The sequence below is a fragment of the Monodon monoceros genome, unplaced genomic scaffold (genome assembly GCF_005190385.1).
Source record: "Monodon monoceros isolate NGI ecotype Baffin Bay Population unplaced genomic scaffold, NGI_Narwhal_1 Super_Scaffold_11, whole genome shotgun sequence".
In the NCBI taxonomy this organism is placed as follows: Eukaryota; Metazoa; Chordata; class Mammalia; order Artiodactyla; family Monodontidae; genus Monodon; species Monodon monoceros.
In genome coordinates this window covers 92,671,990-92,695,903 of record NW_021703767.1, presented here as the reverse complement: position 1 = coordinate 92,695,903, position 23,914 = coordinate 92,671,990, and the positions used below count along the sequence as shown (strand labels likewise).

Sequence of the window (23,914 nt, the reverse complement as noted above, 5' to 3'; positions counted from 1 at the left end):
ATATCTTGTGGGAAAATCTTAATGTAGTAGCCAATTTTTTGAGGGTTACATGAACTAAAACATGATGAAAAAGGTATACATGTGTTTATTCAGTGATATTAACTCTAATACATCACCAAACATTGAAAAGGAGCGGTAACAACAACAAAATGCCACCTGCTGGCAAACCCACCGCAGTGTAGAACCATCACCTTCCAAAGAACATCTCAAGTGCTGTGTGCATCACACAACCACGTGAAGACACTGGCATGAAACCATATATTCATATTAGCAAAGCTTAATTTCTTTCTCTTTTTGCTTTATAAAAAAATTACAATACATAGAAGTTCAGTGATTTACTTCCCTTCTCTCATCTGGTAGTCTTGTGGTGGGGTATAAACACACTGCTTTGGGTATCCCTGCTCCACAGTACTGCCAGTTTAATTTTCTTGTGAATAGATTTGATAATACTCTTCCCCTGCTAAGAACATTTAATGGCTTTTCATCATCCAGTGAATAAAATCCAAACTCTTTAGCCTTTTAATTAAGGGCTTGCTTGATTTGGCTGTAACCTGCCTTTCCAGTCTCATCCAGTGCTCAACCTCATTTACTCTGTGTTCTGCCCAAACTAAACTGTGCCCTCCTCAAATGTGGCTGCTGCTTTCCTTTCTGTCATAGGTCAGGTTTCCCAGGGAAAAAAAAATAAAAAGACTCTGAGATGGAGGTTTGCCTGCTAAAAGTTTATTTGGACATACCATTGGGAAAAACACCTGGGAGGGCAGTCAGGGAATCACAACCAACTCGTCCCTCGGCCCCTTTCCACAGGGAGCTTTGGGTCTGGCATGGCCCCTCAGAGTGGGTCTGCATTGAAGCAAGAAGACCAGACCTTTCTACACTGGTGTGGACTTTCTACTTGGAGTGTGAACTGCTCCCAGGGAGGTTGAGCACCACACTACCACTACATATCTTTTCCACTGTTTCTAGAATATGCCCTCTACCTGGAACCCCTTCTGTAACCATCAGTGTTTGTCCAATTCTTTGAGGCCCAGCTCATATTCCCCTTGATTGATGAACTCTTTCCTTATCCACTAATTCAAGGTAGACCTGTCTCTCCTTTTAAAGCCTAAGAACATTTTTTTTTTCTGATTGCATTCGTTTGTTCGTCTCATTTTTAATTACTATGTGACTTAATTACACATTATTTACTTTAAGTGGTCAGTTACTGAACGAACCCACAGGACTCAGATAGTTTATACTCACTGGACAGCTTTATGACAGGCAAATAATATAATAGAGCAACAGCAGGAGAAGGGTATGCACTGAATAGGGTCTGTAAATCTCAGACTCAGGCTTCTTCGTTCTCCCGTTCCTGGGTCCCACGGGATACCCCTTGTCTCCAGATCCTGAACCAGCAACAGTGTGCATGTGAAACATCTTGGTATAGGAAGCCCACAATCTGCTGGTGGTCAGGTTCTCTTACAGTGAGCCGTTCCCATAAGCACATTTCAGTTACATGGCCAGGACTGGCCATTGTAAACTGCCACACTCCACTGAATCCAGTTATTACTAAATGCAATTATTATTAAATTATTATTACTAAATCCAACTCTTAAATCCCATTATTATTACTAAGTGCTGTTGCCAGGCTGTGTTCTGACTTCAAAACAACTTATAGATTCATAGGTATGAAACATTATTTATCTTTAGTTAATACAGTCAGTCATTTATTTCTGGATCTGGATTGCAAATTTGCATGTTCACTAAAATTTATTCATAGCCCCAAAGTCAATACTCATGGTGCTTTTGCAGTCATTCACAGACATGAGCAAAGCAACAAAAAATGTGAGTCACCCCATGAGCGTGCTTCCTGCTGAGGTTGAGCAAGGTGATGATGTGACTTCTGGTTTCAGTTCTCACGCAGAGATGAACAGAGGATGGAGATGGTAGAGAATGCAGTATAGTGAAAGAAGCTCCAGCTCTGGGGCCCGGTGGAGGGGATTTGAATCCCAATTCTGGCATCTATCAGTGAGGTGGCCTCAGACAAGTCACTAAACACTTCTGAACTTTGTTTTCTGTTTTGTAACATAAAGAAAATAGACTCTACTAGGATGAATTGTTTTAAGGGTTTAAGATGATAATTTGTAACTATGTGAAATATGTATATATAATATATGTTTGTGTGTATATGCACATACACATGCACACATGCATGTATGTATACACATGCATTTCCCTCGGAGCAATGGATTCATATTCCCTAATTCAGTGTTTGCAGTGACTTTATAGAACATAACTATGGTAAATAACAACCATCAGTTGTGTAGCATTGGCCAAGCTCCATGCAGCTCTGGTGGTAAGCGTGTAGTCAATTCAGATCTTTACAATATTGTAGCTGCTTGGGAATACTGACTAGATTGTACTTATCTTTAAATTCTTATAGGATTTAGCACAATAGCTTATACGTTATAGATATCCAATAAACGTTTGTTGAGTGAAGGAAAAATTGGATGCATGTGGCCACCCACTGTGATTATTTAAATGTCCTAGAAATTTCTCTCTACTCTCTCCAGCATCATCTCTTTGATCTGGGTCACTCAGGAGCAAACTAGTTGATGGACCAGGTGTTATGATAAATTAATGCAAGGAGGTAATATATTCCCATTTATTATGTTTTTTTAAATGTTATTTATTTTTGCTTTATTTATCTCAGTGGGATTGCACATGCTTTAACCCAAAGGGAAGAATAATGGAAGAATTTGTGAGCTAGTATCTCCACCTACTGCAAAGTCAGAGAAAGCTAGTCCTGTGTGGATTGATAAGCTCATCTACTTGCCTGGACTACTGAATAAGGCTTTTCTGACCTCATTATTTTAATGTATTTATTATAAAATATTTCAAACATACAGAAAAATACAGAGAATTCCATAACAAAGATGTGTGTGCTTGTGTGTGTTTGCGTGTGTCACCCAACACCATCAAATCTTAGATTTGTAAAACTTGCTGTAGTTAATTGTGGTCTTTTAAGGCCTCATCCCAGATTATCATTCAGAGTTCCGATTAATCAACTAATAACATTAATTGCTAGAACTAATTTCATACCCTTTTCTCCCTACCCATGGATAGCAAATATTCTGTTTTTACATATTTATGCATCTGTGAATAATATATAGTTTTGTTTTTCATATTTTAAGCTTTATTTAAATAGCATTTTACTATATCTAATCTTTTTCAAAAATATTGAGATTTATTCTTGCTGATATATTTAGGTCTAGGTTCTTTGTTTGCTCTGAAGTATAGAATTCTAATTTGTGAATATATCATAATTCATTTATCAATATCTGTTAATGGACATTTATCCTATTATGAAGTTGGGCTTTTTGGGGTTACTCATTATTTTAACATGATCTTGCGTAAACACATATAGATACCCAATTGCTGCATTCAATGTAAAGTAAAAAAAGGTAAAAAAGGTAACAAAATCTAAAGTGCCAGTAAGAACAAGGTAGACCATTTAAATTTCTGTTTCTATGAAATTGTCAGAGTATTTACCGCCATTCTGTCTTCTGAAGGAACATAAAACACTTTTACAATTCAATTTTAAATGCACTAGGATCAGTTTTTTAAAAAGTGTTAATTGTGAAGTGAGAGACTGTATCACGTGTAATGATCAAGGGGATGGCCTTTAAATTAGATGCCAGTGGGCTCCTGGATCTGCTATTGTTTAGCTGAGAGACCTGGGCCAAGACACTTAACCTCTAAGTCTCAGTTCCTCGTAAGTAAAAAGGAGATAACTGTTGAAGCTAGTTTTTAGAGTTGTTGTAAATGAGATGTAAATGCCTAAAAACTAAGGGTTTGGCATATACTGTACTAATGAAGCACCAATAAATAGGAAAAAAAAAAAAAACCCTGCCAACAAATTTGAGAGTCTTTATATTTAGGCATATATATACACGTATATATGTAAATTTTCAGTTATTTAAACAAGCCATATTTTTACATTAAACTTGGGCAACTGTTATTATTATAACAGTGACCTCTGAAAAATATTTGGGGTCGATACTGTAATTATACAGGTAAGCCCATGTATAATGGGATATTTATGTAACCTTAAAAGCTAACCATTAGAATTTGAAAATTTACCATGGAATGCAGAATTCTCATCCTCCACAGTTTGTGTTAAAGTAGCACATTAAAGTGGGAAACAGCAGCCCTTTTATTTTTAACACAGTTAAGGATTTGTGAGTACAAAAATGAGCGTTACTTTGTTAGTAACCAAACAAGTACTTTTTTTTAATTTTTAAATGTTATTTTATTTATTTTTTATACAGCACGTTCTTATTAGTCATCTGTTTTATACATATTAGTGTATATATGTCAATCCCAATCTCCCAATTGATCCCACCACCACCACCCCACCCCACTTTACCCCCTTGGTGTCCATATGCGAATCAAGTACTTTTATTCTGGGTGAGATACCAAGTATGTAAAGAAGAATTTTTAGAAATCACTGTATTTGAAAATTAAGCTGAATTAAATATGGTGATGGAAATTTTTAAGTCCTCACCACAGGTTCTCTATTTTAGGTGTCAAAATGCTGCTCTTGAACACCAAAAGGTGAGTAGGAAAGACTGAGTCATGCTGTGGCCCACCACGATTCTGTGCAAGAATGAGCATTATGTACTCTTAACAGAAGTGGGTTTGTGTAGCTAAATCTTCAATACATGCTAGAGTTCTGGCACAGAAATGGGATGGGTCTAAGCCTGTCTTTTGTATGTTAATGTGCTTTCACAACAAAGGTATGAGCATTAACACAGACAAGTATTCTTGAAGAAAGGCATTTATCTTCTTATTGCCATCTGTGATGAATTGTTCAGAGCTAAAGGAACACCAGGCTTGAACCAAATCTCCTGCTGCCCTATATAGTTTTTGCAATCTCCTTTTCAATAATATAAAGTCAGGACAGCCTCACTGCCAGACCAGCACTTCTTCAGGAATCTTCCCCATAATATGACAGGATAGAACCATCTGTAATACAAATCAACACTGTTTTTTTTCAAACTAAGCACTTTAAAACATTGCTTGAACAAGAAAAGACAAATTTGTCCAGTTGTGTGCTATTTTGCAGTTAACGCAAGATTACACTGTGAATTGCATTGCACTGAATGTTACATTTTATTCTGATGCATCCTAAGTTGCACTGGGTAAAGAGTGTTAGATGTTTGATTAATGTTAGTATGCAACGCTATGATTAGGTATGGTTGCTCTTTGAAACTGCCGCGCTCTTCTTTTTGTATTGTTCCTTTGATCTTTAACAGGTAGTGAGAACATTTGTAATTTAAAATATATTGACTGACTCAGAAGTTAATTTTCCTGTTGCAGATTTACTGATATCTAAAATATATAGCTAGCTAGATGGTAAAAAAAGAAAGTCTGCAAAAAATGATGCCAACTTCTGTCTCTTTTTCAAGTTGTGTCTAAAGGCATTTTGTCTTTTAAATTCTTGAATCTTAATTTAAGGTGAATGACCTTATAAGGTAGTTGCACTTAAATGATCATAGTTGAGCTCATATTGGTTTTCTTGTTCTAGCATAATCTTTGTTTTTTCTATATAACACAGGATTGGGGAACCATCCTTTTATTTGTTTGTTTGTTTAATATATATAGTCATTCTTAAAAAGTTTGTTTATATTCCACTAATTCCCTACCTATATATATATATATATATTTTTTTTTTTTTTTTGCGGTACGCGGGCCTCTCACTGTTGTGGCCTCTCCCGTTGCGGAGCACAGGCTCCGGACGCGCAGGCTCAGCGGCCATGGCTCACGTGGGCCCAACCGCTCCGTGGCATGTGGGATCCTTCCGTACCGGGGCACGAACCCGTGTCCCCTGCATTGGCAGGCAGACTCTCAACCACTGCGCCACCAGGGAAGCCCCCTACCAATATTTTAAAAAAGTTTTTCTGCTACTGAATTCTAATTTTTAGTATGTTTGGTGATTAATACTGTGGTCCCTTAAAGTGATTGAAGACTTTCAATAAAGGGAAAACTTCACACATAACCTTCAGTATTTTAAGAAAACTATATTGTGAAATGCTCCTGAAACTGTATATTTTAACAAGGCCTGCTTTCTATTAAGTGTGTATAAAGCCAGGAGGCAAGTTTCTCAATATTCTAATTATCGGTGATTTCATCTGTCATCTCACATCAAACCATAATTTTCCTATGGTAGTATTTAACTCACCTGAGTCCAGCCACTATAAAAGTATTTCTGTAGCTTGTAAAACATCTAGTTATCACTCTATTTTAGCTTGTTTGTACTAATGATTTATTTTCATTTTCTCTAGGATATAGACCTGCAGCTAACTGGATTTGATTTATAAGAGGGAAATGTACAGTCAATGGCCACTCTCACTATGTTGCTACTATGGAAAACAGAATGGTCAATAGGATATGGTCTGATAAATAGCGATGATTGAAGATGCTACTTCAATACATGTGAAATCAATGGGAGATACTGGCTGCATGAAGAGCTTTCTGAGCTTTTCTTGACAAGCTCGCCTTTGAGAAATCTGAGGTGTATTCTACCGTTATACGGTTTTTCTCAAGTGGATACAAACACCTTTGCCTCACTGCAACCAGACAACTACACAACTGATGTGGGACCATGGCACTGCCCAGATGCGTGTGGCCAGCTTATGTTTGGAGAGCAGTAATGGCATGCTTGGTACACAGGGGATTGGGTGCCTCATTGGCTCTTTGTGTGTTGGGCTGTTTGCTTCAGGCTGCTCACGTGCTCTCACAAAAATTGGATGATGGAGACCCACTGGTGACTACCAACTTCGGCAAGATAAGAGGGATTAAGAAAGAACTCAATAATGAAATTTTGGGTCCAGTTATTCAGTTTCTTGGCATTCCATATGCAGCCCCGCCAACAGGAGAACATCGTTTTCAGCCTCCAGAACCACCATCTCCTTGGTCAGATATCAGGAATGCTACTCAGTTTGCTCCTGTGTGTCCCCAGAATATCATTGATGGCAGATTGCCAGAAGTCATGCTTCCTGTGTGGTTTACTAATAACTTGGATGTGGTTTCATCATACGTACAAGACCAGAGTGAAGATTGCCTGTATTTAAATATATACGTCCCAACTGAGGATGGTGAGTTTACTACAGGAAAAACAGGGAGATATATTTATATTTTTCTATTCTAACAATATTAATTCATGTGTACTGGTAGCATGCATGGCTTTTCCTGTCGGCATGTAGACATATTTTACATGTGTGCATGCAGCTCTTTTTGTTTATGTGTGTTGGCGTTCTTATTTTTTTCCTGTGCCTACTCATTTTCTTTCCTCTGCAGCACGTATATTTAGGTAGAAATGGGTTCCTAATTTCCATTTCCTACCGAATGACTTCTGAGAAGATGCATCAACATTTCTCCATTGCATGTGCAGGCTCACCGAATTGGGGATCTTTCGCACTCAGTAAATGCAGGAGCGTGTTAAGTTAGATAGTGGTGTTGCATGTTCCGGCGGTCTGTGATGGAGCGCCATGTTATTTTCTAGTCTTCTATTCATTTTTCAGTAAAAAGAATATCCAAGGAATGTGCCAGAAAACCCGGCAAGAAAATATGTAGAAAAGGAGGTATGTATAAAAGTGAAAATAAAAAATGGGGGAAACAGCTTGAAGAGGAAGAACAAGATATTCTCCCTAAGGATGATTTGCTGATGCTGGGAAGTGAATGGTTAGGCGATATTTGGAATTTATTGAAGGCTGTCAAAGAATAGAAAGATGGTTGAGGAGAGCTGTAGCTGAGTAGATGACATTGACAAAGCTCATTGGTGGTGCCCTGTGTGCTGGCGCTGGTGGCATGGACAGGAGTTGAATCTCTGCTTTGAGTTTGTGTATAGAGAAAAAGATACTTAGGTTATTACATTGCCTGCAGGGAACCCAAAGATGCTGCCTTCCCAGCTGTTCAGCTTTGATTTCTGAACCCTTTCTACAGATAATAGAATCCTGCTTCTCTTAAAATTGATCAGTTCAGTCACAAACCTAGTTTTTTGTTTGTTTATCCTTAGTTCCTTCTGAACACCCTATGAACTTTCTCATGTAAGGGTAAATTTTCCATAACTGTTGGGCAATTACCATTATTAAGTAATGGTATTTTTTCCCAGTCTTTCTGTTTTCAGTCACTCTTCCAGAAAAAAATGAGATTTTGCAGCTTTTTATACTAAATATTTACAGTCTTAAAATTGCTTTAACATTTTTATATTTATGTTAAACAATTTAAAACATAGGGAAGAACATGATTCAGAAGCTACAATTAAATCAACCTTCAAAGCATCCTCTAGCCAGATTGAGCAAATGTAGACACTGACAGCTGCAAGCTTGCATCTGAATGTAGCTTGTCCACACTCCATTTTTATAGAACATCTAGTAAATCACTCATAGGAGAGTATGATTTTCTCTGGCGGTAAATTATCTGTGTTATTTTGACCTTATTATAACTTTGTAGAATTTTCAATCTTCATACAGAAATCATATTAATATTCCAGTTCTGTACATTCTCTCTCTCTCTGTGCATTTCTAATCTCCTGGCTGGACCAAGTCAGATTTCATTACAACATTCTTGTGGGGTGGGGAACGTCTAAACTGTTTTTTTTTCACTGGGATTGCATTATGTGGAAGAAGATTCATATCACCAAATCCTCAATTGCAGATCAGAAGTATTTGCATTAAATTGAATTTTGTTTTGTTTTTGTTCTTATTTCTTTGGTCAGACTGATAGAATGGAATTTAACCTTTATTTTATTATTAATGTCATGATTTGGGTTAAAAGAATAGTATAATTAAGAAGGTGGATATGGAGGCAACAAAGATGTTTTAGATAACTAAAAAAGTCTCTTGTTTTTTCCCAAATGAGAATAACTGCAGTAATTTATATGCTTTCAACTAATGTACAGTACTGCAGTGGTTATTATTATGCAGCTTATCAAGCATGTGTAATTAGCTAAGTGACTTTTGCCTCCTATCACAAAGGTGTTGATTCACAAAGTCATAAATAAAGATGCCATTGAAGAATGCATAAATATAGCATAATACATAAAAATATGTACAATTAAAAATTGATAAGGACATCAAAAGGTAAGCTAGTAAGTGAGAAAGTGACCTTCCTCTCATACAACTTCAGAAAGAAATGGATTCATTAAAAAATTCTTTTTCATGGTTCTTTCGATGGTTGGTTCCATCTGCTTTATGAGAGAGTTGGCAAAGAAGTATGTAGGCTGTGCTATTTACTTTGGCAAACTTTGAACTACTTTATAATTAGTCTGAGGACAAGATCTATAGATACCTACATCAGTCTGTGGTTTATAGTCCAAATCTACTGTGTTTTCATATTAAGAATTCTAAAACATTTGTTCACTTTGGTATTTAATATATTATTATAACTAAGTTATGCTGTTTATTAGCTCTTTGTATATTATCCTAACATCTAAATAACAAATAATTTAAATGTAATTTTCTATATAAATAGTTTTTTTAAAAAATAAACAAAATCAAAGTTTAGAGCTTGACTTTTAAGCAGAGGAATAGAACATTTTCCCCCAAACTTTCAGCTTTTTTTTCCTTCTCTATCATGCAGGGTCTATTCACTTCAGGAAATCATATTTTCCTGGTTCAAAAAATATTAGTTATTTCATATTTATGCATATGCTAATATATATACTGCATATGGACTTTGAGTTCTTCAACAGAATTGTGGAAGTTTAGGAAGTATAGAAATAGTTGTGTTGCATTTTATCTAGGTGCTAATAAAATTCTGGCTTATTATTTATCTCTTTTTTTAAAATTGTGTATGGTCATCTGCAGAGGCAGATGGACCACCACCCTTGTGCCAATCTGTGTATGCTGTATTCATTCAAATCTATGTCTTAATTGCCTTTTATATGCACTATCAGTAATGAATGAAGCAAAGATCTCTCTTCCCATAGAACTTATGTTCAAGTAAGTTTACAAAGAACAAAGCATTTTCTGCACTTTAATCTGTATGAAAGGAAGAACATCTTCTCCCTCCTCCAAAAGATGCTTTGCTGTAATTTTTAAACAGAGCTTTTATTACTATTTTTCCTGTACAATTGAAGAAAAAAACATATTTTTACCAATAGGCTGCCTCTCATTTACAAAAGGTCCCAGTTGCACTTTTTAATCCATCTTTTTAAATTTCCCATGATAGTTTTAGCCATACGTTAACTACTCTTGTAGATATTTCTTCAGGGCTTTATCCTTGAAAAACTGAAAGAAAGGATGAGTGCTTAAAATGAGATAACTGTCAGCACTTGGCCAAATAGGCAGGCAACATGTGATAGAAACTGGAATTTGGATGTAGAGACTGACATAATTTATCACCAAACTTTATGAAGAAAGTATATGACTGTCCTTATTTTACAAATTTGAAAGAAGGTTCTCAGAGTTAAGCATTCTGACCCAGTTTCTACTGCTAGTAAGTGGGTGGAGTCAGGTTTGGCCCTAGTTCTTGCTTATATTAGATGCATTTCCACTATGTTAAATTACATCCTGTAGATGATTTCTACAGCAGAGGCTTGTATGTCTCCACCCCTTTACCCTCCTTTTCTTCCTGCTTGCTTTTGCACATTCAAGTATATCGTGAATTCTTTTTATTCTATCAGTTGACTCTATTTTAGATGGGTTTAATGCTCACCTTATTGAATTGGGTCAAGCCAATGTTAGCAACTGATTTCCAGAAAACATGCTTAGTACCCATTTTAGTGAATACTTCTAAATAGTACACGTTTTCTCACTGTCCAGACAAAGATCCCAGCGTATTCCTCCTGGCTGCTATCAGGAGTAGCTTTAATTTGCTTATGTTTCATTTTGCTTCTCTAGTTCACTCTCTTATGAGAGTTGCCAACAAACCGTAAAGTGGTCAAATATTAGGCAGTAAACATGAGAAGAGGAACAAGAGACCCAGAGAATCCACAGCAAATTGATTGGCTTACGGATACCCTAGAGTTGTTTAGCTTTGTATTTCTCCAGTACTTTGACTATAATTTGCATAGCTCGTGTGAGACGAATACAGAATTAATTTTCGTTTCTGCATAAGTTAACTCACTTTTTTCACTTACCCCAATTTCATTGTGTTTTTTTTTTTTTTTTTTTTTTCGGTACGCGGGCCTCTCACTGTTGTGGCCTCTCCCGTTGCGGAGCACAGGCTCTGGACGCGCAGGCTCAGCGGCCATGGCTCACGGGCCCAGCCGCTCCGCGGCATGTGGGATCTTCCCGGACCGGGGCACGAACCCGTGTCCCCTGCATCGGCAGGCAGACTCTCAACCACTGCGCCACCAGGGAAGCCCCACTTACCCCAATTTTATTGTATAGAAAATTACAATCTCTGTAGATGGCTGTGGTACAGTTCTTGACTCCTTGAGAATTTTATTCCTGATTTTCATAAGTATTTAACTTTTACACACTCTGCCTAGTAGACTTTACCTGAGATAATATTGAATTCATTCAAGAGCCTTTTCCATAAATTTAGGGTTTATTTGGTGATTTGTTGAACATACAGACTGATTTTTTTCCTAATTAGATATGTATAAAAATGACTGCTATCACTGTCAGTGTGTTTAGGATTTTAAAAGGGGATTATATTCCAGAATGCTCTTCCTTCATGCTTATACATTTCTATCTAATTTATTATTCACTTAACAAATGTTTATTGAGTCCTTACTACTCTGTACTGATTAGATTACTGCTCTAGGCCCCTGAGATACATCAGTGAAAAAAAAAAACAGTTAAAAAATCCTTGCCCTTCTGGAACTTATATGCTAGTGTGTGGAGACACATTGTAGACAATAAACACAATAAACAACTAAATTTAGAGGGTATAAGAAGATGAGAAATAAACAGAGTATGGAGGCTTGGGTGTGCTGGTGTGGAGGGTGAAGGTAATTTTAAATAAGTTAGCCAGTATTGTCTTCTTTTGGACAAAGCCCTGAAGGAAACGAAATGAGTATCTGAGGAAAGAACATGACAAAGAGCAAGCACAAAGGCATTAAGATGAGATTCTGCCTTGTGTATTTAAGGAACAACTAGGGGTATGGTAAATCTAGAAAGAGTAGAGAGAGCGAGGCATTGAGATTCAGAATGATCTGACTTTATTTTAAAGAGATCATTCTGACTGACTTATTGAGAGTAGATTGTAGGAGAGTATGGAGGAACCGGGAGAGCAAAGAAGAGGTTGTTGTAGCTTGGACAAGATGTCAGCCTGGTCCAGGCTCAGACCAGAGGAGTAACAATGGAAGTCATAGTCTTGATATATTACAAACATCACATTTCTTGCTCATTTGGTTATGGGTTGTAAAGGAAAATGAGCAGTCAGAGAAGATTCCTAGATTTTGGTCTGAATGTCTAGAAAAATAGATTTGCCATCAATTAAGACAGAAAAAAGGAATGTAGAATAGTGTAGGAGGAGGCACAGTAGAAGAATGATGTTTAGCTTGGACATGTTAAATCTGAGGTGACTCTTAGATATCCAAGTGTAGACATCAAGGAACCAGTTTGGCATTCAGGAGAGAGGTATAAATGGAGATATATATTTGGGAGTCATTGTGATATAGAAGGTAGAGTTTTAAAGTCATGAGGCTGAGTGAGAATAAAAGGAATTGAATGAAAATAGAGTAAAGAGATGACACCAAAGATTAATCCAGGGACATTCCAACATTAAGAGGTCTGGAAGAAGAGAAGGAAGGACTATGGAGACTGAGAAAGTGTTACATGTGAGATGGGAGGTAAACCAGTATATTTTTGTTGTCCTAGAAGCTAAGTAAAGAAAATGCATCAAAATAGACAAGAGTGATCAATTCTACCAAATGAACTCTTGTGGGGTGGTGTGGGTCTGACACACTGGAGTGGGTCGAAGAGAGAATGGCGGAAGGTTTGGAATCACTAAGCATAAATGATTATTTTAAGGAGTTTTGCTGTAAGAAGGAGCAGAAAAAGTGGAAGTGTAAGGACAATAGAGGTTGTTTTGTTGCTATAGGTTAAGATGGAAGAAATAGAGAAATGTTTGTATGATTAAGTTTGACATAAATACACTACCATGTGTAAAATAGATAGCTAGTGGGAAGCAGCCGCACAGCACAGGGAGATCAGCTCGGTGCTTTGTGACCACCTAGAGGGGTGGGATAGGGAGGGTGGGAGGGAGACGCAAGAGGGAAGGGATATGGGGATATATGTATACATATAGCTGATTCACTTCATTGTACAGCAGAAACTAACACAACATTGTAAAGCAATTTTATTATAATAAAAGAAAATTTAAAAAAGAGAGAAATGTTTGTATATAGTAGGAAGGGAACAATTAAAAATATAAAGATGATAGACTTCTAGAATAATATCTTTAGAGAAAGTTGGGATCTAGTATACAATTGGAGGTTTCAGATTAAAAAGAGCATTAGTGGATAATTTAAATTAACATGTAGTTAGGCAGAGTACATGGGTAGAAGTAGTAATATGATTCTATTCTCATCTGATTGTTCCTATTTTAATTGTTCAGTGTGCAACATTAAGGGAAGTGGAGATAGAATTAGCATTGGTGAGCTCTTAATATGTTCTAGACATTTAGCCTTATTCATTTATTTAATATCACAACAATCCTATGAGATTTTTATTCCCACTTTACAAATGCAGAAATGGAGGACCAAAGAGGTTAAGTATCCTGCCCAAATATACATAATTTGTTAGTGGCCAACTGTATTTTCTTTAAGGAGATGATTTTAGAACAGAGGGAATAAAGCAAAACAATACAGCAGCAACAATAACAATTCTGTTTATGTGGGATCCCAGATCAAATAGAAAATTTGGTGGCCAATTTGCTAGTAGAAAAATCACTACATACTGAAATAATTAAAACGTCTGGTTTATTTGGGGTCTGAAGATAAATGGGAAATCAGATTAAACCAGAGATTTGGCTTCATATTTGAATTAGTATCCTTGGACAGATGTGGTTAAGTCTTCTAAAAGCTAAACAGTTTAAGTCGGAACTCTGAAATGAAGCAGCTCTAAAAGGGTTGTAAAGTTTTAAAAGAACGACATCAGTTGTTCCATTGTCTACTGATAGGCAGAGAGAGTCTCCTGAAGCTGACGATTAAAAGACTGTTACAGGTGTCCAACTCATGTTTTCCAGAGAATAAATACTTTTTTTCTTGTAGAAATGGGGGTTGAAGTTGAAAACATATGACATGCCACCAGCAAAAAGAGCTATGTCACAGAATAAATCCTCTGTAGAAAATGCTTTCTTTTCTACTATCCAGTGTAATGATACGTGTTTTACAGTGTTGTTTTCACATATAGAACATACTACTAGCTTCATAATTATGACGTAATCTTTGCTTTAATTAACTTCTACATTACTTTCTTTTACAGATTTTGTTGATAATCTTTTGTCCTCTCATATTTCTCCCCCTCTTCTTCTTCCTCCCATGGAGGTACATGCTAAAGTAGTTTAGGAAATGACCAACTTCAAAAATCACACCAGTACATATATTTGCTAGTAACAATCACATAATCTCATTCTGGATTTGATCATCTTAAACTCTGGACTAGATGTGGAAGCATAATTTCTAATCATAAATCTTCACATAGTCCTTTGTAAGTGGACAGAATACTTTATGTAATACTCCCTATATTAGATTCCTAGGGCTGCTGTAACGAATTGCCACAAACTGTGTTGCTTTAAACACCAGAGATTTATTCTCTCACAGTTCTGGAGCCGAGAAGCCCCAAATCAAGGAGTTGGCAGCTTTGGTTACTTCTGGAGGCTCTAAAGGAGAATCTTCCTGCCTCTTTTTGTAGCTTCTGCTGATTGCCAGAAGTCATTGGCATTCTTTGGCTTGTAGTTGTATTGCTCCAGTCTCTACTTCTGTTGTCATGTGGCTTTCTTCCCTGGGTGTCTCCCAGTGTCTCTGTGTCTTCACATGGCCTTCTGATAAGAATACCAGTCATAAGATTTATGACCCTTCCCAATCCAGTATGACTTCATCTTAATTACATTTGCTAAGGCCCTATTTCCAAATAAGGTCATTTCTTTGCTAGGGTTGCTGTACAAAGTATCACAAACTGCGTGACTTACACAGCAGAAAAACTGTGGCCTCACAGTTTTAAAGGCTGGAAGTCTGAGATCAAGACACTGGCATGGTTGGTTCTTTCTGAGGGCTGTGTAGAAGATTCTGTTGTAGGTCTCTCTGGCTTGTAGATGGCTATCTTCTCCCTGTATCTCTTCACAGGACATTCTCCCTTTTTCTATTGAGGCATGATTGACATGTAACATTATATTAGTTTCAGGTGCACGACATTATGATACGATATTTGTATATATTGTAAAACAATCACCGCAATAAGTCTCGTTAACAGCCATCCCTATACATTTTTTTCTTATGATGAGAACTTTTAAGATTTAGCAACTTTCAAGTATGCAGTACAGTATTATTAGCTATAGTCACCATGCCGTACCTTACATCCCCATGACTTATTTATTTTATAGCTGGAAGTTTGTACCTTTGACCCCCCCTTCACCCATTTTAACCACCCCTCACCCCCAGCCTCTGTTCTATCTATGAGCTTGCTTTTTTGTTTGTTTGTTTGTTTGATTTTTAAATTCCACATTTATAAGTGAGATCATACAGTATTTGTCTTTCACTGACTTATTTCCCTTAGCATAATGCCCTCAAAGCCCATCCATGTTGTCTCAGATGGCAAGGTTTCATTTTTTTATGGCTTAATAGTATTCTATTATGTGTTCTTTATCCATTTATCTATCAGTGGACACTTAGGTTGTTTCCATATCTTGACTATTGTAAGTGATGCTGCAATGAACATGTGGGTACATCTTTTCGAATTAGTGTTTTTATTTTCTTCAGATAAATACCCAGAAGTGGAATTGCTAAATCGTATGGTAGTTCTATTTTTAATTTTTTGAGGAACCTCCACATTATTTTCCATAGTGACTGTGCCAGTTTACATTCCCACCAGCAATGCACAAGTTTCCTTTTCCCAACATCCTTGCCAACGATTATTATTAGTTGTCTTTTTGATAATTACCATTCTTATAGGTGGTATCTTATTGTAGTTTTGATTTGTATTTTCCTGATGATTAGTGATGTTGAGCATCTTCTTACATACTCATTGGCCATTTGCATGTCTTCTTTGGGAAAATGTCTATCAGATCCTCGGCCTGTTTTTTAATTGGATTTTTGTGTTTTTTTCTCTTGCATTGTTAAATTACCACTTTTTATAAGGACACCAGTCATATTGAGTTAGGGCCCACCCTAATGACCTCCTTTTAACTAATTATATCTGTAAGACCCTATTTCTAAATAAGGTCACATTCTGAGATACTCAGGGTTAGGACTTCACTATATGAATTTTGGGGTAACACAATCTAACCTGTAAAGTCACATTCTGAGGTTCTAGTTGGATATGAGTTGTTGAGGGATACCAAGCACTCTTCCACTTTTTTCATTCAAACTGAATCCCCGGAAAGATCTCAAAACGGTGTTATAATTATACCCATTCTATAGTTGAAGAATTATTGCTTGTTGGGGTTAAATAACTTACCCAAGGTCACATGGCTGCTAGTTAGGAATGCTGGGGCTCTTTTCAAATCAAAACTGAAATTTTACTTGATATCCAGTCCTTCTAATAGACACAGATTCTCTCTCCTCTACTGAGAAGTTCCTTTAATTTGCTTTTAAGCATTTTTCTATCAAGATAGTGTACTATGTATTAATCTAGATACTTTTAAATATCTAAGTGTTTGACTTTGTGTAGACAAAATGATTCAGACTTTTAAAAAATTTTCCCTGAATTTTAAACATTTTATCCAGATGGTTGCTTACATGCAAACACTGTTTTAGTTAAGATTAAGATCTTACCAATTTAAAGCTGTAGTAACATTGATTTTCAATACTGTTTCATTTGTCATATTTAGGAAATTGGACCAAGTTCTTTTTAAAATAATTTTTAATTGAAGAGCTATTTCTTTGTTCACTTTAATCCTATTCATCTGGTATCTATGTAATGATAGCATTAGAGCAATTTAATTATAGCCCATAATTTTCATTAAAGTATGTGAAATGTTGCAAAAATTAGTTTTCAACAATGACAAAAAGAAATCTTAATAAAAGGCTAGGGTCTTTGCAACCATTATTATAATTTTCAAAAGTAGAAAAACTGATTAATCAATAATAGTCTTAATATTCTGTTCCTTGTTTCAGGACTGAAGGAAGAAGTTTTCACTCTCCCCTTCATCCCTTTCCTTTGAGGCAAAGACCTTTGCCACTGTTACGTCAAAAAGGAAATGACATATTGTCTCCTAGTTAGGAGGATGATACAAAAATACCTTACCTCTCTTCTTTTTGGCTCACATTCTGTTCTTCCAAAAACGGTTCAGGGCTCCTCTTCTAGAACCTTCTTTTCCAAGTTCTCCAAGTGGAAGGAGGAAGAGAGAGGATAGAGGGATAAGTGTGCACAGCACAGGGATGACACAAGGACAAATGTAACACTTCCAAGTAGATATGAAGCATTTGTAAATATTGCTGCTGCCAGGAAAGGAAGAGGGAGGCCTGGGTAGAATTATTAAGAACATTTATGCTCCTTCTGATTTGGATTCCTAGGCCTCTCAGGAACAGATATGTCCCCATGAAGCGGGTCTGTGGAAAGGGGAATGCCTCTGGCTAGTGATCACTCTCCATTCCTGCTAAGTTCTCATTCACCATCTTCTTCAAGCTCACCATCGTTCCAGGTAGTGAGAGGTCAGGCCTCAGTTTGCAGCTCTAAGCTTTGGCCAGAAAGAATTGATATGTCCCTTTGGCACAGTAATTTACAAGCCAGGCAGTTCCTGAGGATTCTGAGTGCCAGCGCCTCTCCTGACCCACACCCAAGTCCCCACCATCACCCAGTGCCATGCCCTCACACATCCACACCACCAGCACAACTTGGCTTTCATTCCTTACACATATAGGGAGAGACTACCTACCGTGTCAAGATTTCCTAAAAAAAAAGAAAAAAGGAGGGGCAGGATTCTGTTGTTTAAAAAAAATTGGAAGTCATTTATTTAGGGGATTAACTTTATTTCAATGAGAACTGAAATATCTATAAATTTGGATTCGGAAGAGGAATATTTTCTGTGATGACCATTTAAAATATTTTGTATTTCAATTTACTCTGAAAGACCAGGGATGAGATTTTTTTCCTGTTTTTATTTTATGAAGATCTTTGGTCAGCTGTGCAGTTTAGCAAAGGGCTTTTTGAGGGAAACACACATACACGCACGCACACACACACACACACACGCACACACACACATAAAATGTAGAATATTTACTGGGGCCTCATATTGCCATTAGTGGACTCTTTGACTATCCAAGCCGTGCTTTTCCCTATCTATATCTATCTATCATCTATCTATGTATCTATCTATGTATCCATCTATCTATGTATCTATCTATCTGTATATCTATATATTTATGTATTATTCTTTTGGTGTTGATGTTGCTTTGCTCTGTTTTGTGTTCTGCATCCAGAAAGCGCTGCTTCAGATTTCCTACATGACTGTTTCTTCTCTCTGCCTGAGCCCACTGTGGACAAAGCACTCATGTCCAGAACTGCTGGAGGCTCAGTTGGGCAGGACATATTCTTTGCTCTCAGGGAGCTTAACCTGCAGTGACAGCCAACAGGACATTTTTGTTAGTGACCATGTCAATATGACCAAGCAAATGTAAGCCTGATCTGTATTGAAATCTCAAAACAAAACGAGGGAATGGCTGTTTCTGTGAGAAAAAAAAAAGGTAATGATGCTGATATTTGGCACTGTGTTCCCTATAATAAAACATTTAATTAAATCTTTAAATGTGTTTGGAGAACAAAATATGCACATCAGGCATAACCAAAACTATAATTATATCAGTCCTGTTGCCTGAGCCCACCTTTGTTGCTCTGCCAAGAAGCAATGGTTTAAAACTTTCTATCCATCTGTTTAAAAAAAAAAAACAAAAAAACAGCCTATGCTGTACCTCTGTAAACCTTGGGAATGCTTTGGCTACTGATACAACAGCTGCCAAGTTACTGGGCTGCAGGCTGTCTCCTCTAGAGGTAGGTTGTCAGCTGCTGCTCTGTGGTTCTTCCCACACTTTTGTTGAGCATCTACTCTATGCAGGGCCCTGTGGTGGGCCCTGGAGATACAGAGATAAAAAGGGCATTAAAGAGCTGTCCTCAAAGCATTCCCTGTCTTGTGTGGGTAGCAGATACAGAAAGAGAAAACAACAAGGTAGTAAGAGCCCTGAGGAAGGGAAGCAAGGACCATTATGGGAACACATAGGAGAGGTGTCTGTGGTTTAGAGATGTCTTGTGGTAGAAAGTTGTCCCCTATGTGAGCACCCAGGAATAAATATTGTAGTCCCTTCATGCCTTCAAAGGCTAGCATGGTCTGTGGGACCATTTTACCAAGTAACTCCAGATTAAAATATTTCTGAGTGTTTATTTCAAATGTTTGCTTGTTTATTTGTGGGTAGGGATGTGTAAGTATGTATATCTGTGTGTCTCCACCTTCTTTGCCCAGATATCAATTGTCTTCTGTTACTGTTCTTACTTTGCCAGGCTTTAGAAACACTGCCTGCCCACTTCTGAGGTAATGAATCTGATCTGTCATGGGTTGGGAAACTGAGCAATCACAATTAAAAAGAAACAACAAAAAAAACTTGTTTGTGAAGTAAAAAATAAATAGGCTTGAAATGACTGTCTCCACTATGAGTAATCCATAGCAACTTAAATATATGGTCTTTCTTCAAAGATTTTTTTAAAATTTTATGTTCTAAATAACTGAGGCTTTTGAAGATCGTAGCCTCCAGATAAGTGAGGTGTTTACTAATTGTGAAGCTATAGGAGCCAACCTTGTCCTCATGAGATGACCCCTCAGGGATGTGTGCAGGCATCACTTACTCCTGATACTCAGGATACTGCAGGCATTATCCCTCCACCTCAGTGCACCCCTTCCCTCCTTCCTTCTCCACGTCCCTTACCTTAATCTAGAACCTCCATCATTTCTTGCCTGAACCACTACAATAGCCTTATAACAGGTCTTTCTATTTCCATTCCTGCTCCTGCAGTACATTCTTCACATAGTGGTCAATGTGATCTTTAAAGTCTGAAATCAGATGCTATCACCCCTTTCAAATCCCTTCAGGGGTTTCCTATTGCTTTTAGAATAAATGTAGTAGTACCAGCCATGGTCTACGAGATCCTACATGATGATTCCTGCCCACCTCTGCAGCCTCCTTCCATATATTTCCCCCTTGCTCTCTAAATTCTAGCCTTGCTGATCCTCTTTTGATAACTGGAATAGCCAATTTCTATCCTACCTCAGGACCTTTGCACTTGCTGTTCCTTCTACCTCAAATGTACAATGTCTACCTCTTTTCCTAAGTTTGTAAATCAAGTCTTGGCAAAATGCCACCTTATCAAGGGAGCCTTTGCTGAACACTCTCTTAAGGTAACCTCACCTCACCATTTTCTTCCACTTATTCTTTTACATCCCCTTGGTTATTTCCTTCATTATATTTTTATCTCTATATGAAATTATCTTGTTCATTTATGTGCTTACATATATACTTTGCCCCAGAAGAACATTTCTCTTCTTCACTGCTCTATCCTCAGTGCTCACAAGGGATTCAATAAATATTCATCCAAAACATAGACAACCTTAAGAAACAATGCACTTTGTTGGAGAAAGCCTTCATCTCCCACCATCTACATTTATTTGAGTAATACTGCACCTGCTATCATTCCTCACCAGACAGAGCAAGTAATAATATATTCTGCTCCTCTCTGGTATGCAATCACTATTTGTTTATGGCTCCCAAAATAAAGAAAATTTCAAAGCCAACACCAGAGTCCTTAACTAAGAAATAACAGTGTTCAGTGGCTCAGTGTCTGACAGATATAACCTGGACTCTGTTGCAGGGGCCCGAGTGGCTGCCAACAGCAGAGCCGAGGCTCTTGGCCCTCTGCCTTTGCACGTTTCTGCCAGCCTTATTGCCTCTGCACTGAATTTATATTTTAATATAGGACGCCAGCAACGCATTTGTGTAATAGGAGCACGGAGAATGATTTTCCTTTTCCAGGCCAGATGCTTCATTTTCCCTTCCCACCTTCTAATTTAATTTTCTTTCCCTCTCACCCACCCCCAAGTTCCCTCCTGTGACAAATATATCTTCTTTTGTAATTACTTTACCTTCTTTTGTAATTATTTTACATTCTTTTGTCCTTGTTCTACCATCTACCTCTGTGATAGGACTCCTCGCCACTGTTTCTACTAAGGCATTTCATTTGAGGTTACTCAAGAAGCAGCGCCTGAGTGCTAGATGAGCTAAGAGGAGGTCTAACTGAATTTGCTTAAGGAATTTTCTATATAGTATGAAATAACTCCTCCAGTGGCCTGTGCTGGGGAGCTCCTTCCTTATGATTTAGCCTTCAGTTCGTTCATATCACCATTAACATGTGCGTGTATCCAGAGGGTTATTTTGCCCTTTTCTTCTTTTATTAGGTATTATCAACTACTGGCTTTCCTATGAAAAACCAGAAATTTCTTTTTAAAATGAGGCAAACCAGAGATGGAGACCTTCCTATATGTACAGCACCATAGGCAGAGTTTTGGAACATGGTTTGTGCCCCCAAATGACTGATAAATGAAGGAGTATTTTGAGCCTGACGAATAATGGGCAGCTTATATTACTGAGATAAACGGAGAGGCCAGTGGCTTTTCTAGTGGATGGTGGAGGCTGGATCTTGTACAATTCAGGGTGGAGAGGCATAGTAAGAGCATGGTAGACCTAGAATCTCCTAATCTAGTTGAGAGAGACAAATCTGGCAGTAACGTAGACTAAATCTGTGTTTCAGAACACATTGCAGAGCTGATGAGTAGAGGATATTAGATTCCTGATACGGCTGGCTTCATAGGAGGGCAGTCTGTGCAGTCAGACTGATCCCTGTATGCAGAATGTCTTCACACGTAGTTAGATACTCTACTGTTGCCATCTTGAAATTCATAAGAATTTTTGAACAAGGGATTCTGCATTTTCATTTGGCATTGGGCCTCACAAATTATGCAGCCAGTCCTGCTTCCTGGCTTTGCTGGCATTTTCCCCATTCTGCATACCCATAGATGCTCTTGTAATTCTGAGAGATAGTAGAACAGAAACCCTCTGTGCATGTCGGAAAGTCTGATTAAAACTCTCAACTGAAACGCTATGAACATTTGTGTTTGTACCCTTAAAGTTCCCTTCACGTCTAAGGGGAACAATGAAAAAGGGACATGTTGTAATTTGGGGAAATGAAAGGTCTGTTTTTCTCTTATTGCTATTTTTATGCATTTGTTCATTCTTTCATGAAGCAGTTACTGTGTCTGATATGTCCTAGGGACTATGCTAGAAGCTGAGAGTAAAAACAACTGGATATACTAGATATGGTATTTGCCCATAAGGGGCAATCAAGCAAGGAATAATTTTTAAAAAATAATTATTATAATAGCTACCATTTGTGCAATGCCTATCATGGACTAGCCATTGTTTTAAGCATTTTATATATTAACTTAATTCTCGTAGAAGCTCTTTGAACTTGTTACTGTTTGTGTCCCCACTTTACTGATGAGAAATGTAAAGTACAGATAGGTTACATAAACTGTATGAGATTCCACAGCTAGAGAGCGGTGGAGCCAGGATTCAGAACCAAGCAGCTTAACTCCTTTGACAGTGCCCTCAGTCATTAAGTGTAACAGATGTTAGGGGTGCTATGAGGGAAGTAAATAACGGTTATGTGTGGTAGGGTGCCGTCCTGAGGAGGGAATGGCTAGTTCCATCTTGGATGGGAGCTGGAGAGAAAAGGGCTTATTGTAATCATCTTGCTTGAAATGGACTGTGAAGCATGAGGAGGTGGCCCATCCACTGAGGAAGAGGATCTCCTGGGATGACGAGGGAGGGGGCTTGACTAGGCAGAGAGCAGCATGAGGTCAGAGAGTACACTGAAGCCTTGATAAGGCAGCTCCCAGATCTTTGTGTCTAAGGACCTTGGAGGTTTTATCTAGGTGATAGCAAGTCATTAAACATTTTAAGCAAGGACTTGACATGATCGGATGAGCACTTTAGAATATTCTCTCTGACAACAGTGTAAATGGTACAATCCACGAATGAAAAACCACAGTAGAGATGAGTAGAGGGCTATTGTAATGGTGTGTTAGTGACTATGCAGGCCTTACCAAAGGCAATGGCTGGAGGGTAGAAAGGAGGAAATGAAGGATAAGAGATGTTTATTGGCAGCCTGATAGGATTGGGGGGTTGACTAGTGTTGGGACGGCCGAGGAAGGAATGGAGCACAGGATGTCTCTGGGATGTCTCGGTGCCCAGTGCCTTCCATTCTGACCCATTGACCTTGCTTCCCCTAACCAGCCTTCTCTAACGTGCTTTTTCACCAGTACTCAAGAGGGAAGGGCAGGATAGAGAGTGAGTTACAATAAAGAAATGAAGTTTGAGGGAATTTCCTGGCAATCCAGTGGTTAGGACTCCATGCTCTCACTGGCAAGGGCCCGGGATCAATCCCTGGTCAGGGAACTAAGATCCCACAAGCCACATGGCAGGGCCAAAAAAAAAAAAAAGAAAAATTAAGCAATGAAGTTTGAGAAAAGGGAAAATGTCAGTAGCAGAGGAGAAAGAGAAAAGGAAAAAAGCTTCCAGAAAACAAAACAAACAAAAGGACAGGATAGTATACTGAACAAGTTTTTAATCTCCCATATGCCAAATGTAAGTTAAACTTCTGAAAATAATGCCGTATATATATATATATATATATATATATATATATATATATATATA

The 23,914-nt window shown here is 37.7% G+C and overlaps 1 protein-coding gene across 4 annotated transcripts in view; it reads left to right on the top strand.

Moving 5' to 3' along the window:
• NLGN1 (neuroligin 1) overlaps nt 1-23,914 on the top strand; it is an 887,115-nt gene that overhangs the window by 167,640 nt on the left and 695,561 nt on the right. For 3 of the 4 annotated variants that reach the window (XM_029214424.1, XM_029214426.1, XM_029214425.1), the window contains exon 2: nt 6,324-7,136. In XM_029214424.1, the coding sequence (XP_029070257.1) occupies nt 6,644-7,136 (493 nt within the window). In that variant the 5' untranslated portion in view covers nt 6,324-6,643. Of the gene's footprint in view, nt 1-6,323; nt 7,137-7,562; nt 7,623-23,914 lie in introns of all 4 variants that reach the window. The other variant, XM_029214423.1, reaches the window with a different exon arrangement.